Raw genomic sequence first — 19,172 nt, 5'->3', positions numbered from 1 at the left:
CTTGGTTACGACACCATGGAAAAACCAGATCAGTATTGTACCAGTGTTAATTTCTCAGTTTTGACAAAGGTACCACGGCTGTGTAGGATGTTAACATTAGGGGAAGCTGGATGAAGGGCATACAGGACCTCTCTCTGCTGTCTTTGTAACTCTTCTATGAATCTATAATTATTTCAAAATTGAAAGTTTAAAAAAAGAGAGATACATCTTAGTTTATTCCTAAATGTGTTGAATATCAGTGTGTGAGTATCACTTGACAGGGTCTGTACCCACAAGGAACATATAGTTTAGTCCATGGCAGGAAAGTGTATCTAAAGTGTATCTGACCAGACAGAAGGTCTTCCAAAAGGAGATGTTGATTCAATACCTACGATGCATCAGGTCCAGACTATAGGGTCTGAGGATGCAGCAGAGACAGAAACGGCGGAAGTCCCTGCCCTCATGGAGCGAAGGATGTCTGGATGGAAGAGGAGGGAGGATAGGATGTGGAGAGCTCCATGGGTACCAGAGGGGCCTGCGGCCTGACCAGGCTCAGGAAGGACTCCGTGAAGGAGGCAGTCTTTGTGACGGGCCCTGAAAGATGGACAGGGTTTTAAAAGGCATTCGTTCTTTTCCAGTCACCTGTATGAGAAATAATTGTACTGTTTTTAACTTTAGAGTTTTAACCTCCAATTGGATTATGGCATCATTTGGGGGGGGGGTTAAATTAAGAAATCTGTGGATGTATCATTGTTATACTTCAGAGTGGGGGGATACAAGATATAACACGTTTCTGTCATGAGAGAGCTGAGTTTCTGGCGAGCTACAGATGTGTTTGAGTCTTTTTTTCTCTTTTTGTGTTCTTGTTCAGGTTCAAGGCGCTCCTCTCCAGCAAACCAACAAATGATAGCACCTGCATAGAGATCGGCTACGTGAAGTACCCCATCTTTCAGGTGAGCCCCGCTGAGGCCTGGAATGCCAGGTGGTGGGCACACTCCAACCCTCCCCCTGGGGATTAGCCACTGAAAAAGGCCTCAGTCTCCTGCACTCTTGGCACCCCCCCGCCTCTCCCCTTTACAATCAATTCATCCCCACAGCATTGAGCACCTACTGTGTGTCTGACCCTGTGCTGGGACCTGGGGTCTCACAGTCCAGAGGGGTAACTAATTAGTCAATTACAGTGTAACGTGATGGGCGCACGAGACAGAGGGGTGAGCCTTCGTGCTCTGGCGAATCAGACCAGGGAAATTGGGGAGGGCCTCCCCGATGGGGTGTTAGCTGAAATATGGAAGGCTGAGGAGAACCAAGGAAGGCTTTGGGCTTAAGAAAGGGGGTTAGAACATTCCAGGTGGGGAAAAGCAGGTATGAAGTCTCAAAACTGTGGCTGAGCCCAGTGCGATGAGGGGCCGGTGGACTCGGAATCCAGTACATTGTTACACAGGTCTGAACCTAATGTAAATGGCGGGGGGAGGTTTCTTTGTCAAAGGCCGGATGACATTACCATGTCTCCTTCCGTTTGGGAGAAGTTGATGCGGTTAACGATGGGTTTTGGTTTATGGGGCATTTCTGAGGGGCAGGGCAGCTTTCTTCCCTTTTCCTCCTTCTTTCATGCCTGATTCATAAACCCTGCCCCGGCCGGCTTTGCAGCCGTATTTCCAGAGCTCCGAGGGCACGAAGCGTGGTAGGCTGCTTGGATCTGCACAGGGGCAGGCGCACAGGGGAGGGTGCAGACCCTCAATGCTGTCCTCCCGCTGGCCGGGGTTACTAAGGCAGTGTGAGTCTCCTGGGGGGTGACCTTGTTTCCTCCAGTTCAATTCACGAAGGACAGCCCTGGGAGGACACAAGTGGGTAAGACTCAGGCCGGCCCTTGGGAGACTCGTGTTCTAAGAGGGATGATGAGATAACCGGGAGGCAAAGCTGACCATGACCAAGGTCATGGGGCGGGGTCCTGATCTGGACTTTGAAGGACAGAGCTGCATTCCAGGATTTAAATGCTACAGTCTTCTGTTTAAACAGCTGCATTCCCCTGTTTAAAATCAATGTCCTTCATGTGACCTTGGACAAACCTTTCTGAGCCTCAGATTCCTCATCTGGTGGATAGAAGAGAGAGGGTATTCTAGCAGGCGGAACAGTGTAAACAAAGGCACAGAAATGGGAAGTCATGGGGTGTGTTTGAGGGAGGGTGATAATCAGTCCATTTGGCTGGGTCTTAGGTATACTGGAGATTGAAGAGAAGCATAGGGACCACACAGTATGAGCCAAGTAGGGGAGAAGGCGGGCCAGATGGTGGCTCTGCCCTCCACCATTAACCCTGGTCCCCCAGATCCTGCTGTTCAGAGGGCTGCCAGGAAGCCACCATGCCCTCACACTAGCCCGAAAAGCCTGCTGAGGTGCCTGCATTTCCACCATTAGAGATGCCCTCTTTTGGTTATGTTGAAACTTTGAAATAAAGAATCCTTCCCGAATAACCATGAGCAAGACACTCTCTTCTCTGAGCCTCATTTTGAAGTCAATCATTATCACTCTACATCCTGGGTTCTTGCAGAAATTAGCACGTAGGACCACGTGAGGAAACATTCAACCTGGCATCTGGCGCTTCATGGCAATTTTTAAGTGGGTGGTGGTTTTTCTAAGCGAGAACTGATAAACCACCTCCCTGCTAGGCACAGGCTCTGCGGATAGGTTACTTTGGACCAAGCATTGGGGAAAGGACGGAAGAGCTTTCCAAGGACAAGGCTAACCTGGGTGAGCCGTCCCTCTGGGGCGGGAGTAGCAGAGAGGAGACTGGAACCCCAAAGTGAGACTGGGGAGTTGGCGCGGCCCCAGACGTCCGGTCCCGCTATTCCCAGTCCCTCATCCCAACCCCTCACCTCACTTTCTACTGAAAACAAAGTGGCCACAGCCCTTTCTGGAATGGCGGTGGCTGTTGGGTTTGAAATTTTCCATGAAACTGCTGCTTTGCTGTAGGGTTAGGGGTGGGGAGGGCGGGGAAGAAACCTGTATGGGGCTCCAGCTATGAATGATGCTCTGACCTTGGCTTGCACCTGGTTGTCTGGATTATTCTTGCCTTTTTTAGAGATGAAGAAACCTAGGCCCAGAGAACTTAAATGATGCACCGCTAGTCTTAGTGCTAGTTAGTGACAGAGCCAGGATTTGAACCAAAGCCTAGGTGCTTATTCTGGAATACCCGTTCTCAAAGGGAACAATGATAAGAACAGCTCCCATTTCTTGAGCGCTAGCTATGTATAAGGCTCGAGGCCGGTGGTTCTCAGCCTCAGCTGTACATTGGAACCACTTAGGGAGCTTTGAAAATTCCCAGTGTCCAGGCTGTAACTCAGATCTGGGCTGGGGCCCAGGCATCAACATTTTGAGGTCTCGGGCCTCCTCTCACGATCCCAGTGTGCAGCCAAGATGGAGACCCAATGCTCTAAGTTACAGTGGTTCTCGAACTTGAGCAGGCATCAGAATCTCGGCAGGGTTGGTCGGCAGGAGTTGCTTAAGATACAGAAAACTTGTTAAAATGCAGATTCCTGGGCCCTACCCCCAGGGTTCCTGATTCTGTAGGCCTGGGGTGAGGCTTGAGAATTCATATTTCTTACAAGAACCCAGAAGATGCTGAGGCTGCTGGTCCAGGGACCCCACTCTGAGAAGTACATCGTCTCCCTCAGTCCTTCCAGCTGCCCCTCCAGGGAGCTCTTCTCCCGCCTTAGAGATGGGATATGGGCTCAGAGAGGTGAAGGAAGAGCCCAAGTTCCTGCTGCTCATCACAGCCACGCTGAGGTGCAGACCCAGGCCTGGCTGACTCCCCCACCCGGTCTCTTAACTGCCTCCCTCCTGTGAGGACTTGGGCCCTCCCTAAAAGTCCCCAGCGCTGAGGAGAGGCTCAGGCCCACTGGAGTTTGGAGCATGAGCTAGGTGCTGGAAAATGCACGCTTCACGAAGGGGACATTTACACCTTGAAGCCTGGGACTAACTGGGGTGGTTCCTGTAATAAGCACTGGCTTGTAGTGGGCACTCAATAAATGTTTGCTGCGTGGATTCATTGAGTGAGAGACCTACCTGGGAAAGCAGGGCCCCAGGGGACTCCAGGCCTGTAATTGCTTCTGACCGGGGAAGGTTTCCTGGCCGCATTAGCCTCAAGTTACTGTAGTGCGCAAGATTTAGCAGGCCCCGGGGACTTTTCCATGTGCCCGCCCCTTCCCCATAAAAGAAGAAAAGCCTCATTTGTGGCTTGAAATAGGCCAAGTAGGGCTGACTGACCCAGAAGGAGGCTCCCAGGGGCCTGTTCACTTCACTTCCATGCTGACAAAAGAATTTTAGTAAAGCACACTGCTTTGAGTTCCCTCCCTGCAAGACTGTTGAACGTCACACGCTCACACGCGGGCAAGAGCTGCACGCAGCTGAGGCTGCACCTGGAGTGGAGCCTCGGTGAGGCTGCGGACGCCATTGCAATCCCTGCTGCGTGCAGGTTCACAGCTGCCAAGAAAAACAACTCCATAAACAGGCCCTTCAGCCTAATAAGGGTTCATCTTGCCCTCTTGCAGAAAACACTTGAGCTGGCAGAGTCTGAAGGTGGCATGGGGCAGCCCAATTTAAATTCCATTAGCCCCGGGATCTCCATCCACTAAGGGGCAGCATTTCAAGTCGACAGCCCCACCTTGAGTAAATGAGATAACATGATAGAGAAGTGCTTTGTGAATGGAGAGGCCCTGTGTTCAGGGCAGTTATTATTATGGCTCTTATTGTCATAATAATTGGTTTGGCCTTTATAATAGAGAGGTGCTAGGGGCATAACTGATTTTAATAAAGCCAATATCCCGATGTTCGCTGACTTGGTATTTTAGGTGCTTATGACCCATAAGGGTGAGAAGGGGAGGGTAAACGACGCTGTGTTATTATTTCACAAAGCCTCAGCCACCACCATCAGTGCACCACCATCTCTGCGAGAGGTAGGTGGTCACAAAAGTCCAAAATCAGTACATGGGACACTCAGACACAGAAGAGGGAGGGGAGGATTTGTGTTTTTGTTGTTTTTTTTTTTTTGTGAGGAAGATCGGCCCTGAGTTAACATCCGTGCTAATCCTCCTCTTTTTGCTGAGGAAGACCAGCTCTGAGCTAACATCTATTGCCAATCCTCCTCCTTTTTCTCCCCAAAGCCCCAGTAGATAGTTGTATGTCATAGCTGCACATCCTTCTAGTTGCTGTATGTGGGACGCGGCCTCAGCATGGCCGGAGAGGCGGTGCGTCGGTGCGCGCCCGGGATCCCAACCCGGGCCGCCAGCAGCAGAGCGTGCTCTTAACCGCTAAGCCACGGGGCCGGCCCCGTGTTTTTGTTTAAAAGGCACTTGCAAGTGCAGACACTGGGGATGCGGAAACGGACAAGACGCAGTCTGTGCCCTCAAGCTCTAGTGGGAAATCACACTGCAGTCGGGGCTGGTGGGCTGCCCAACCCAGGGTGGGGGGCAGCTAGGAGACCTGAGCAAATCTGCGGCGGCTTCACAGAGGTGACCGCTGAGCTGCATCCCAAAAGAGGGGCAGAGTTCAACATGTGGAGAAGAAGGGGAGGGCACCGGGCAGAGAGATCAGCTGAAAGAGGCTGAGAGAGGTTCTGAGAGAGGCAAGTGATTGGGAGTGGTCAGAGCCTAAAAGGCAGCTGTTATCAAGATTAGGAGGAGGGAAAGGCAAAGGGGCAGATAAGATCTGAACAAGTAAACTGATCCATAGCAGTAGTATTCATAATAGCAAAAAAGTGGAAACAACCCAAATGTCCACCAGCTGATGAGTGGATACACAAAATGTGGTACATCAATACAACCGGATATTGATGAGCAATAAAAAAGAATGAAGTAGTGATGTATGTGACAACCGGGGTGAACCGTGAAAATATCACACTAAGACGCCAGACACGAGAGAACATGTGTTGTATGATTCCATTTATATGAAACGTCCAGAATAGGCAAACCCATAGTGGTTGTCAACTGACGGACTAGCCCAAGGAGGAAATGGGAGAGACTGCTAATGGGTGCAGGGTTTCTCCTGGGAATGTTGAAAGTGTTCTCAAATTAGATTATGGTGATGGTTGCACAACACTGCAAATACACTAAAGACCACTGAACTGTACACTTTAAATGGATGCATTTTGTGTTATGTGAAATATATCTCAATAAAGCCGTAAGCAATATTTTTTAAAAAACAATTACTTTAAACACACACATACAAAAAGTAGATTGAGATCAGTCACAAAGGGTCTTGAATGCCTGAGTAAGAAAGTGGCAGCACATGGCAAAAGCACTACTGGAAAAAGATTTTTCAACTTCAGAGAAAATTAAAGAGCTAAAATTCATTGACTTCTTGCCATAGGCCAGGCCCCTGCTAGGCCTGTTACATGTATTACCTCACTTAATCCTCATCACAACCACATGAGGTAGGTGATATTATCCCCACTTTACAGATGATGAAACTGAGGCACAGAGAGCCTCACTGAATTCAGGTCATCCAGCTTTTAAGCAGCAGAGCCAGATCAGAAACTGAGACAGCCCAATCCAGGGTCCTTGCAATTAACCACTTTCCTATATTTGTCACAGACTATCAGAGCCTGATTTTACAGGTGCCCAAAGACAGGATGTAACCAGTCTATAGATTTTTCCAACACAGCTGCCTCAGAGCCAGGCAGGTAAAGTCAGTGTGTCATACAGGCAAGCAGAAGACAATAGGGAGTGGAGGAGACTGTGGCCAACTGGAAAGGGTACACAGCACCTAGGAACATTAACACTCAGTTTCATGGAAGGTGGTGACAGCCAATTCTAACCCATCTGTGGGCCTCATTCTACTTAAGGGACACCAGTTTACAAAGCTCTGGGACTTTGCACACCTTTGAGTATCCTGAGTCACAGGAACAAGGAACAGCCTGGCTTGGACTGTTCACACCATCAATGAAACATTGAAACCTGGACCCCTAATGGCTTCATCTTGGATCTTGTCGAGTTGTAATAAGGAGCAGGTGGTCCGGTGGTAGCCCAGAGTCACTCTCTGGGACTTAAACAGGAGGCTTCTGGTCAGACCGGGCCATGGTCCCAGGGCAGTGGCCACTGCTGCGGGTTCTTTAAGCCACGTCACGTGTGCAGCAGTTTTGCGCAGCCTGATGGGGTGGGAGGTGAGCAGATAACCCATGATTGCCATCCATAGATGGAGGGAACTGTTCTGGGGAGCAGAGCTTAGAAATGTTTAATTTGGCCCTGGGCTTGACTTGGAAGCTGGGGAGAACCACAAGGAGACAAATTGCAGCATGCTCTAAGGGAAAAAACATCCAACAAAAAAACTGCTCTAAATGGAACTTCTGTAAGGCAGCGATCACAGAATGGCAACCATTGGGAATGGGTGTTGGAGGGACGCAGGAACTAGCCTGAGGCTTCGACTGGGGGACTTTAAGATGATTGTGACTGCGTGCTATGGACACTTTGCTCCCTGGTCTTTTCTTGCAGCTGGTCATGCAGTATCTCTACTACGGCGGCCCAGAGTCACTTCTCATTAAAAACAACGAGATAATGGAGGTAAGGAATCTTTCATGTTACTGGGTGGGTGGCACCTCTGTAAACTCGGTCACCAGCAGTGTCTGGGGGGACCTGTCTTGGGTTTCATTTGGATACAGGCTTTGGGGTCCTGCCTGCCCCCTTAGACCTTCCAAGGGCTTCTCAGCAGAGCCCATCCCTGGAACGCTGGGTGCTCGGTGCACTAGCCCAAACCCATTCAGTAGCAAGTGAGTGAAATCCAATTTTAATTGGCTGTGGGGGGTGGGGTAAAGGAAATTTACTGCAGAGGCTGAGGCACAGCTGGGCTCAAATACCGTCATCAGGAACTATCCTTGCCAACTTCTCTTCTGTCATTTGTAAGATAATTATATTATCTGAAAATATTCCTCAAATCACAGCGGGTCCCTGGATGCAGAAGCAGAGAGCTGATTACAGAGCTCCCCCTGCTCACTCAGGTTGACCGTCGCTCATCCCACAGCTCCTTGACTCTCCTCTGTCTCCTGTCTACCTCTCCAATTCAGCCTGTTCTCCCCTTCCTAGTCCAGGGGCGTTGTTTCTGCCCCTTTCTGTCCAAGGCCAAGATTTCCCCTGCTCCTTCCTAGGAGTGGAACTCTTGTCGGTTTTCCAACTCAAAGCTGGGAGCTTTGACCCAGAACCCAAAATCACTCTGATAATCCTGAGCAGAAGAGCTGGGACCCCGTGCAGATGTCTGAAGGCCAGGGTGCCTGACTGATGAGAGATGTCAGAACACTATCCGTCATTCAAGAGGCGACCCCACATGATCGCCTCTCATGTGGGGAATGTGGTTCTCAAAGTGTGGTCTCCAGGCCAGCAGCAGTATCTTTGGGGGACTTGTTAGAAATGTAAATTCTAAGCCCCTACCCCAGACCTACTGAATCAGGCCAAGCAGGGACTCTGGGCCAGACTGAGTTTAAATCCAGGCTCTGCCCCTTCTGAGCTGTGTGATCTTGGACAAGTGATTTAAGCTCTCTCAGCCTGTTTCCTCACCTGTAAAATGAGGGTAACAATATCTACCTCACTGGGTTTTGAAGAATTTTAAAAAATTCTTTTCTTAGCTGGTTTTTTTTTTTTATAAGGTGCTTAGAACAGTGCTTGGCACATAGTGAGGGCCACAGGGCTATGTATTCCCTGTGTGGCCCATTTATCCTTCTTACTCTGAAGCCTTCCGTGGTCACTACCCCCGCACTCCCAAAGTTATTCTCTTGTCTCTCTGACACTTCTCTACCTCAAGACCAGGCTACAGTCTGAGGACGTAGGCTCTTCTGTAAACATTTTTTTATTTTAAAATCAAAACAGTGAACATCCATTTAAATCATGTAAATAATACAGAAGGGCTTGTCATAAAGAGCAGCTCACCCACCCCACTCTGCCCGCCCCAGCCTCTTCCCCAAAGCCAATTCCTTTGAACTCGTGCGTGAGCTGTTCCTTCCCCTCCCCAAAGCCTGTCGCTCTCTCAACACACCTCTATTGAGCATCTCCGGCCAGGCGCTGTGCTCAGGGCCAGGCCACAGCAGTGATGCACCGGGACAGAGCTGCCTGCCCACTAGGCTTCTGGTGAGGGCGACAGGCATGACGTCATGTCTGGTGGGAGACGGGCTATGAGGAAGACTAAGGCAGGGTCAGGGGGACAGACAGCAGTGGAGGGAGGCAGCCTGAGGGGGCGTGGTCTGGGAGGCATCTCTGAGGGGACATTTACATGGAGACCTGGATGAACAGAGGGAGTGAGCCACATGGATATCCATCTTGCTAAATAATGACGTTCACCCTCGTTTCTGGACATAACAATTTTAGGCATCTTTGCTTGACCTCCTGCTGTAATAGATGTGAATTTGGTTCACTTGGACCCCCACCCCGTCCCCTCTGCCGTCGTCCCCCACGGTAGATTCTGTTGCTCTTAGTCCTCTAGGGTTACCTTTGTGCTTTAGAGTGACACACCGTCACCTTTATTCCCAGTCCTGTCACCTTGGGACACCATGGGGGAAGATGAGGATTTTTCTCACCACTGTCGTTCCTTTATTTCCACCTCCCAACCTCTAACAGGCTCTTTTTATGGTTTTCAGCTTCTGTCTGCAGCTAAATTTTTCCAGCTGGAGGCTTTGCAGCGACACTGCGAGATCATCTGTGCAAAGAGCATCAATACGGACAACTGTGTGGACACTTACAACCATGCCAAGGTAATCCATCCCGCCCTCACTGCCCTGAGCACACACCTCGCGATGAAGTGGGAGAACCTTTTCCTGTGCAGACACACCGAGTCAGGGCAGAGGGTGGATGCTGGCCTGCTCATTCAGGCCTGCTTCCTGCTCTAGAAAAGGTGCCTTTCCCTTCACCCCGCCCTCCAGAATACAGTGAACACAGGAACCCAGAAGTTTCAAAAGCAGAGTTGTTCTCTAACAGTGCTTCTCTTCACGTTGCAGACTGATTCAGCAGAACTGGGGTGGCCCTGGGTTCTGCATTTCTAACAAGCTCCCAGGTGGAGCCTCTGCTGCTGGTCCAAGCCACACCTTGAGTAGCAAGGTTCTGGAACTGTGGTTCTCAAAGTGTGGTCTCCAGGCCAGCAGCAGTATCTTTGGGGGACTTGTTAGAAATGTAAATTCTAAGCCCCTACCCCAGACCTACTGAATCAGAAACTCTGGGGGTAGGCCCAGCCATCTGTGGCTTCAAAAGCCCTCCAGATAATTCTGGTGCATCCTCAAGGTGAGAACTGCTATTCTAGAACTATGCTCTCCATCACTCACTGCTCAGTAGCATCACCTGGGCACTCACTTAAAATCCCCGTGCCGGGGACCTATCACAGACCAATCAAATTAGCCTCTGTGAGTGGAGCCTAGGAAAAGGTGTTTTTCAAGGCTTCCCAAGTGATTCTCAGATGTGGTCAAGGTTGAGAACAGATTGTCAGCACTGGAGGGGTCCAAGGAGACCTCCTAGTCGGGCGGACCCAACACCTGATACTAATCAGAATCACCTGGGAAGCGTTCTGAATCTCTGTTTAGCCCCCCAGCCCCAGTGATCTCTGCAGTGGGGCCTGGGAATCTGTATTTTTAACAAGCTCCCAGGTGACCATTGTGACTTCAGCCCTAAGGCCACTCCGGTTTTTGGGAACCATCCAATTCATTTCACAAGTGGGATACTGGGTTCAGGGGAATTAAAATAATTTGTCCAATTGCCACTTCATTTTGTTTTATGTGCTCAGGATGGGGGGGTTAACATTTGCTAGGAAGAAACAATGAAATGACTTAAGATCAGGAATTAATTTAAAACAAACAAAAAACTCTTATTTTGTGTGACTGGAGCTCAGTACACTTGCCTCCCACATCCACGGCTCTGTAGAGTGACAGCTGATGTGAATCATGCTCCTACTGCTCATTGTGAAAAATCAGGTTGCGTTTGAGATGTTATTTTCTGTCTTAAGCCAACATTCAATGAGTCCTTTCCGTGTGCAGGTACCTGTGCTAAAAGCCTGGTTACATTATCTTTTTTTTAATCCTCACCACAACCCTTGAAGGTAAATGTTATCATTAGTCCCATGTCATAATAGGGAAACAGAGGCACAGAGAGGTAAAGTAACTTGTTTAAGGTTACACAGCTAGGGCCGGCCCGGTGGCTTAGTGGTTAAGTGGGCGCGCTCCGCTGCTGGCGGCCCGGGTTCGGATCCCGGGCGCGCACTGACGCACCGCTTCTCCAGCCATGCTGAGGCCGCGTCCCACGTACAGCAACCAGAAGGATATGCAACTATGACATACAACTATCTACTGGGGCTTTGGGGGAAAAATAAATAAATAAATAAAATTACAAAAGAAAAAAAAAAAGGTCACACAGCTATTACTGAGTTTTTTTTATTGTAAAATATATGTAGCATGAAATTTACCATTGTAACCATTTCTAAGCGTGTAGTTCAGGGCATTAAGGACTCTCACATTGTTGTGCAACCATCACTACCATCCATCTGCAGAACTTTTCTTCTTCCCAAACTGACACTGTACCCATTAAACAATAACTCCCCATTCCCCCTCCCCTCAGCCCCTGGCAGCCACCATTCTGCTTTCTGTCTCTATGAATTTGACTCCTTTAGGTCCCTCATATAAGTGGAATCATACAGTATTTGTCCTTTTGTGACTGGCTTATTTTACTTACCATAGTGTCTTTAAGGTTCATCTATGTTGTAGCATGTGTCAGAATTTCCTTCCTTTTTAAGGCTGAATGATATTCCATTGTATGTATATACCACATTGTGTTCATCCATTCATTCATCAATGGACAGTTAGGTTCCTTCCACCTTTTTTGTGTATGTGTGAGGAAGATCAGCCCTGAGCTAACATCCATGCTAATCCTCCTCTTTTTGCTGAGGAAGACCGGCTCTGAGCTAACATCCATTGCCAATCCTCCTCCTTTTTGTCCCCAAAGCCCCAGTAGATAGTTGTATGTCATAGTTGCACATCCTTCTAGTTGCTGTATGTGGGACGCAGCCTCAGCATGGCCGGAGAAGCAGTGCGTCGGTGCGCACCCGGGATCTGAACCCCGGCCACCAGCAGCGGAGCACGCGCACTTAACCGCCAAGCCACGGGCCGGCCCAGCCTTCCACCTTTTAACTACTGTGAATATTGCTGCTATGATCATGGGTGTGCAAATATCTGTTCAAGTTCCAGTTCTTTGGGGCATGTAGCCAGAACTGTCTGACATCAAAGCACAGGTTCTTAACCCTCTGTTTACTGTCTGGCCTAATAAATGTTTGAGATATTTACAATAATCCTTGATACTCAAAAAAGATTTTCTGATTGGTCATCAGTACATTAAAAGGTACAGTCAGGCTACTTCCTACACACACACACACACTGGGTGTTTTTGTTAAGTGAGGATGTTGCCAATATCTGGTTTCTCTGGACGCAGCAAATTTTTTTTTTTATCTTAAACCAATTACTTTGCAGAAAAGCATCCCGAGAGACTCTCTGTACCTAGGACGAAAGCCTGATCAGTCTGTGGTCCTCCACTGCTCCCCTGGCCATGGACACTCAAATTGCCCTGTGAACTCCACATCCACAGGTGGCCTCGCCGTGGCCTGTCATCTTGGCAGCAAGGCCTGTGTCCCACAATTCCATTTTAATCACTCCCAGCTCCTTGGTGGGCAGCTTCTGTAGCATATCTTATTTAATCATGCAGCCGATGCAGCATGAACCCAGGCTGGGACTACGTCTGTGCTACAGCCTTAGAACACCGATGGCAGAGAACTGTCTCTCATTTCTGTACTTCTGCATCCAGAGCTTTGCCTTTTGCAGACACCGGCCTCGACCTCGGCCTCCCAGGCCACATCCGGGAGTGTTTCCTATGCAAATGTCCGCCCTTCATGATATTTGCATGGAGGACAGGGCGAGGCCAGCACCCCCTGCCCTTTCTGTGCTCTGCTTCCCCTGCGCTGTGGGTACTGCAGCGCCCCCTGATGGTCGCATGCCCTGTGGATTCTATTACTGGCAGATTGTGCTGCAAATTGAGGCTGGTTTAGTAAAAGACAGAAAAAAAAAGGACACCAGCACTTGGTTTGGAACCCCAGGAAATGCAGGCATTAGATGCTAACAACCATGTTCCAAATGTCAACAAGGCCTTGGCCACATGACCTCCGTGCTACATCTAACCGTTGGAGACAGCTGTGGGATTGAGACAGATAAGAAGCCCATCCCATAAATGCACAGCTTAGCCATCTTTTTTTTTCCTAGCAAAGCTGTCCCGAACTATTCAGTCATGAAAAAGAGGCCCTGGAGCTTCTGATGGTCCTTTCAGGGCATCTTGCTACTTGCAATAAAGAAGAAGCTGGTTCAAGTTGAATCTAAGCTAATGCAGTGAGCTCAACAGTGTGCTGGGCTGGAAAGAACACAGGTTTGGAAACCAGCAGATTCATTCACTAGTGTTTATTGAGCACTCACTATTTACCAGGAACGGTATTTATCCAAATTTAATATATTAGTAAGACATGGTCTCTGCCCTTGAAAAAATTATAGTCTAGGATGGGGTCAGCAAACTTTTTTTTGTGAAGGGCCAGATAAATATTTTCACATAGGCCATACAGTTGCTTTTGTACCTCCTCAACTCTGCCATTGTAGTACAAAAGCAGCCATAGACAGTGTATAAATGAGTGAGTGTGGCCCTGTTCCAATAAAACTTTATTTACAAAAATGGGTGGTGGGCCAGATTTGGCCCACAGGCCTGTAGTTGGTCAACCATTGGTCTAGGAGATGAGAGTTCTGGTCCCAGATCTGTCAGTAGTTAGCTGTGTGGAGGTAGGCAAGTGTCTAATGTATTGTCATCACCAAATATAAATGTATTTATTATGCTTATTATTCTCCACTTACACTAACTTGTGATGAGTGGCAGCCATATACAAAGCAAGTGGCTGGCTGTGGTAAGGAGGGGGGATGCTCTCTGTGTCCATAGAATCAAAGATAGGCAACTCTGAGCCTCAGTTTCCCCACCTGGACAATGAGGCCTGCTACTCTGTGACTCTAAGAGCAGGGTTCATGTTGGAAGAATGAAAGCATTCCTCAGATCTCTCCCGGCTGCAGGATACTAGGCATCTATGTGAACATTTGGGTCATAACAAGCCCACCCAGCTGATAAGCCTCCACAGGCCCTATAAGTGTCTTGGAGACCACAGAATCACCTGGTGTGTCTGCATCCTAAATGCACCGAAGAGCGTGGTACCCTCTAGTTCACTCCCCTCACTTTGTAGCTTGGGAAATGGAAGCACAAAGAAGTGATTTGACTTGCACAAGGTTGCACACGGTTTTTAAGCACACGGTTGCTGTGGGCTCAGTGCATTAGCACGTCGTATCAGTGAGTTCAAGGTTGCAGGCTTGGTCCTTCTATGGGCCAGTGAGCTAGGCTAGGCTCTGTAGATACAGTCCATCCCCTTATCCCAACCTGGCCACCTACTTTGTCCATGTGGGTCACTGTATACCAGTTAGTGAGAAGGAGAGTAATAATTATAAATAGTTTATGTTTATAATGACAGCTAACATTGAATGAGTGCTAACTACAACCATTATTCTGAAGGCTCCATGCATTATCTCATTTATTCTCCACAAACTATTAGATATTATCATAATCCCCATTTTATGGGTAGGAATTCCGAGGCACAGAGAGATTGTATAATTTGCCCAACAGCAGATGGTTAGTAAGTGGCAAAGTCTGGAATAAAAACTCAGGCAGATTCTAGAGACCCCTCCCTTAGCTGCCTTCCTAACCTACCTCCCCTAAGGGTGACAGATGACAGAGTCCTGCCATAAATCATATTCCATTGAATCCTCTCAACAGGCCTGTGATGCAGGTGTCATAATTCCTATTTTGAAAATCAGGAACCTAAAGCCAGAGGCCAGGTGACCCAGCCCTGGTCACATATTCAGACAGGTGGGGTGGGGAAGCCCCAACTTGCATCCACGTCTTCCAGCTCATTCCACCATAGCCTTATTGGCACTGCCTCATCATCGCACCATTTCATGTCTAACAACTCAAAGTGCATCTCTGGTTTAAAAGATCGATAGTACAAGGTTCAGCAGGCTGATCCAGCATTTAGATAATTTAGATGACTCAGCATTTAAATAAAGCAGCAGGACATCATCTCAAGGAGCACTTAACTAACTTCTGAGCATCCAGTTCATTGCCATAGAGACTTACAAGCTTTGAAAACTGTAGAAAAGGTCTGAAGACAGACAGCCAACCCACATAGCCACATTGACGTCTGCATCTCAAACATGAATTCCTCCCCCAAGCACACTCGTGAGGCTAAATACCTATCCTTTGATTAATGTATCAGGCTGGAGGCGGTGTCTTAATGGCTAAGCACACAGCCTTAAGGACTTGAATTACCAGGCTTCAGTTCCTGGTTCTGCCCTTGACGAGTTGTGTGAATTTTTGTAAGTTGCTCTCTTGTCTCTGTTTCCTCGTCTGTAAAGTGGAGGTGGTAATATACCTGCCTCAAGGAAAGTTGAAGATTCAATGAGATGATGCATGTGAAGTGCCTAGCAAGGTGCCCAGCACATCGTAAGCTCTCAATAAATATTCGCTGTTAGTGTCATTACTCTGAGAGTGAGCTGTTCATTCATACATTCAACAAATACTTATTAAGTGTCTACCATCTGCCAAGCCCTCCGCTTGGGCTTATACTGGTGAACCGGGTCAACATGATCCCTTCCTTATTGGTTTAGTCTATAAGGAATCGTGTCTCTGGGTCAGTTTCTCAACCTTGCACTATTGACACCTTGGGCTGTGTCATTCCTTGCTATGGGGGCTGTCCTATGCTTTGCGGATGCTTAGTAGCATCCCTGGCTTCTACCCATTAGATGCCAGTAGTACACACACCACCACCACTCCCCAGTTGTGACAGCCAAACATGTCTTCAGACTTTTCCGAATGTCCCGTGCAAGGCCAAATCACCCCTGGTTGAGAACCACTGCCCTAAATACAGTTGGGTAAGTGGGCAGTGCCCACTCATAGGATTGTTGGGAGAATTAACTGAGTTAATACTTGCAAAGAGCTTAGACTTGTGTCTGCAACTCCATTAGTGTGTCAGTTATCTATAGTGTAACAAAGAAACACAAAACCTAGTGATTAGAACAGTGAGCACTTATTTAGCATGAGTTGACGGGATGGCTGGAAGGTTCTTCGGGTCTCAGCAGGCCTTGCTTCTGAGGTCAGCTGGAGGGTCAGCTGTGGTTGCCTTTGCTGATCCTGGCTGGGCTCCGTCGCTGTCTCCTCTAGTTTCGCGTGGTGGCTCACCCTCCAAGGAGGCTAGCCCAGGCTTGTTTCCATGGCAGAGGCAGGGTTCTGAGAGAGAGCGCGGAAGCACACACATGGCCACAGGAAGCTAGCTCAGAGTTGGCAGCTCTCACTTCTGCCACATTCTGTTGGCCTGAGCAAGTCCCAAGGCCAAGCAGTGGAGAAATGGACTCCATCCCTTTGATGGGAGGAGCTGTGAAGTCATGTCTCTAGAGTGTGAATACAGCAAAGTGTGGAGAATCGGGGCCACTTTTGCAGTCAATCTACCTTCCTATGTCTTCGCCATTATTATAGATGAAAGCAGTCAGGTGCATTTCGGAAACATAACCAACTCCTGCTCCCTCTCCTCTTCCCACAGTTTCTTGGAGTCACAGAGCTCTCAGCATATTGCGAAGGCTACTTTCTCAAAAACATGATGGTCCTCATCGAAAACGAAGCATTCAAGCAGCTCCTGTATGACAAAAATGGCGAAGGGACAGGCCAGGACGTGCTCCAGGACTTACAGAGGACGTTGGCCATCAGGATTCAGTCAATCCACTTGTCATCTTCCAAAGGTTCTGTTGTATGAGACATGCAGTGCAGGGAACGCTCCCTGGGGACTCACCAGTTCTCCTGCTGCATTGGCTTCACACACACACATATAAATTTCACCAGGTGTCTGTTTTTGGCTGGGCCGAGGAGCTGTGTCTACTGCCTCAGCTTCTCTTGAATAAGCAAATTCAGCTCCCATGTGTTCCTGTTGAAAAACAAAGGATAGTCCACCGGTCTGCAGATCAGATCGCAGCTGGGTCCGGAGCTTGAAGGTCAACATGGGGCAGCCAAGCTAACCCCCATCTGAATGCACCCCTGGGGCAGTTGAATACCCATTGCAGGGACCACTGTCGAATGGATGGATCGAGAACTAAGGGTCGTTTGGTTTCCAGGTTGACAGCTGGAGAACTTAACTCTACCGACGCAAAGAGCATCGATGACCCATTAAGGACTTTAGTAGCTGCAGTTCACCAAGAGTCAACTATGGTAGCAAATTGCTGAGACTATTGCCAATACTGAAGAGATAATTTGGCAAATTTTTAGGGGTGGGAACTTTTTAAAATGTTCATTAAAAAAACAAGAACGGGGCAGCCTTGTAGTTTAAAATATATTTCTAAAAGCTTAAAACAGTTCATTTTCAACTGAGTTGTGTTTAGGGATCTGTGTTTTGAGGTTATTTTTTTTTCTTTTCCTTTTTTTTAAAAAAACAGTAAGTCACAGGTCCACACTGTATAACATGCATCTGACAAGATATTGCTGATATTCTATACAAGTTGAAATAATCTTGCCTTAGTGATCATGGTTACACAAAAGAGGTGCACTGCCAATAATTATCTAATTCAGTAGTTGAAAACAGCCTGCATGCTAATCGTGGTTTTGGGGTGAGATTTAAATGCCCCCACATAACAAAACGTGTTTGCATGGGCGCAAACCTGTGAAATGTTACGTTTGTGCTTCCTTTTGCCAAGATAAAAATGTTCCATCACTTCTTGCTAAAAGTCCATCTGGTGAAACTAACATATCCATTTCTTTTCCTGATTACGAACGAGTCTGGATGCTTTTGCAGAAATGTGTTCATAGATGATGCTGAATGGGGGGTGGGGGGGAGCACGTCAGAGAATTTACTATTAATCTCAGAGTTCTCTCTGTATTCTCAGAAGATGTTAATAGTTTGTTACTAGCCAGAGAATATGACTATGTTAGATTATTTTTAAAGATGAAACATATATGATAGGATGGATTCTTTCTGTATTCTGAGAGTGTACAGTATAGGGTTATCTATAATGAAAGTTTATATCGACAGGGTTCTGTTTGCTCTGCCATATATTATAAGCAAAACAGATTGGTGAGGTGCCACGATATTCTAAATAATTTTTGAGTTGCTGCCTGTTTTCTTGTCCTTTCATTTGAAACCTAGATACATGCAGTAAAAACTAGGAGAATGACTTTTACCACTTTGGGATGGCCAAGTTTTGTTGATAACCCTATTTCCTAGCATGCCTTTGGGAAGTTGTGCACAGACCCTAGATTCTAAAGGAGCTGCTGTTCATCCGTCCTCCTCACTTCCTAAGCCATTGTCCAGAGGACCAACGTCCAGTCCCGTTTCATGGCTGTGACCCTTGGAGTACGTGGGCCACGCTGTCTACAGTATTGGCCCTGCTGGGATGCTGATACACAAGGCCTCTCGTCCACTTGGTCATTTACAAACCTCCCCAGGCCCTACCATCAAATGAGGAAAGGGGGGGAGAAAACTGCCTGCAGAGGAGCCCGAGTCACAGATACACAGCACGTGAGTGAGTCCTCGCTGTCTCCTGCGTCCGTCGTGTCCTCAGAGATGCCACGTGGATATTTCCTTAACCTCGGCGGACTTCCCTGTGAATGTCTAATGCCAGTACAGGGTCTCCAGGCGTTGATTTGTACGGCAGCAACTCCTGACCGACTTCTGTTGCAGTTTGGTGTGCTTTCTCTGTCATTAAAAGAAATGATTTTCCCAAGCCGTGCATCGCTTGATGAAGCCTTTGGGAGTGGGGGGATGGAGGAAAACAAGTTCTGTCGACATGGTGCGTCCCCCACCGAGGGCCAGCATGAGTCGTTGCTCATGGATGGTGGCAGCATTCTGGGGAGAGGGTTGGGGGTCACGGAGGGACAAGTTGGGTGTCATCACTGAGGTCAAACCAAGTCCCTAGCTGGTCTGCTCTGGCTCCTGACCCAGGCTGGGCCCAGCCCAGGTGTGTGTGGGGATCAGTACCCCTGGTTCTTCCACAGAGGCCTACAGGAAGCCAGGAGGAGGCCCAGGCAGCCCCAGAGACCTGGCCAGTGAGGCCCGGTCAACAGCTGACATCACAGGCA

General features: G+C 48.3%; 1 protein-coding gene across 2 annotated transcripts in view; it reads left to right on the top strand.

The window, feature by feature from the left end:
- Positions 1 to 18,850, top strand: part of ABTB3 (ankyrin repeat and BTB domain containing 3) — a 305,101-nt gene extending 286,251 nt beyond the window's left edge. The window contains exons 13-16 of one of the 2 annotated variants that reach the window (XM_058568493.1): positions 851 to 932; positions 7,461 to 7,529; positions 9,590 to 9,703; positions 16,651 to 18,850. In XM_058568493.1, the coding sequence (XP_058424476.1) occupies positions 851 to 932; positions 7,461 to 7,529; positions 9,590 to 9,703; positions 16,651 to 16,860 (475 nt within the window). In that variant the 3' untranslated portion in view covers positions 16,861 to 18,850. The remainder of the gene's footprint in view (positions 1 to 850; positions 933 to 7,460; positions 7,530 to 9,589; positions 9,704 to 16,650) is intronic. The other variant, XM_058568492.1, reaches the window with a different exon arrangement.
- The last annotated feature ends 322 nt before the right edge of the window (positions 18,851 to 19,172 follow it).

This window comes from Diceros bicornis, chromosome 25, assembly GCF_020826845.1.
Source record: "Diceros bicornis minor isolate mBicDic1 chromosome 25, mDicBic1.mat.cur, whole genome shotgun sequence".
Taxonomy (NCBI): Eukaryota; Metazoa; Chordata; class Mammalia; order Perissodactyla; family Rhinocerotidae; genus Diceros; species Diceros bicornis.
The sequence above is the reverse complement of the archived record's forward strand: the minus strand, read 5'-3'. Positions and strand labels throughout refer to the sequence as shown.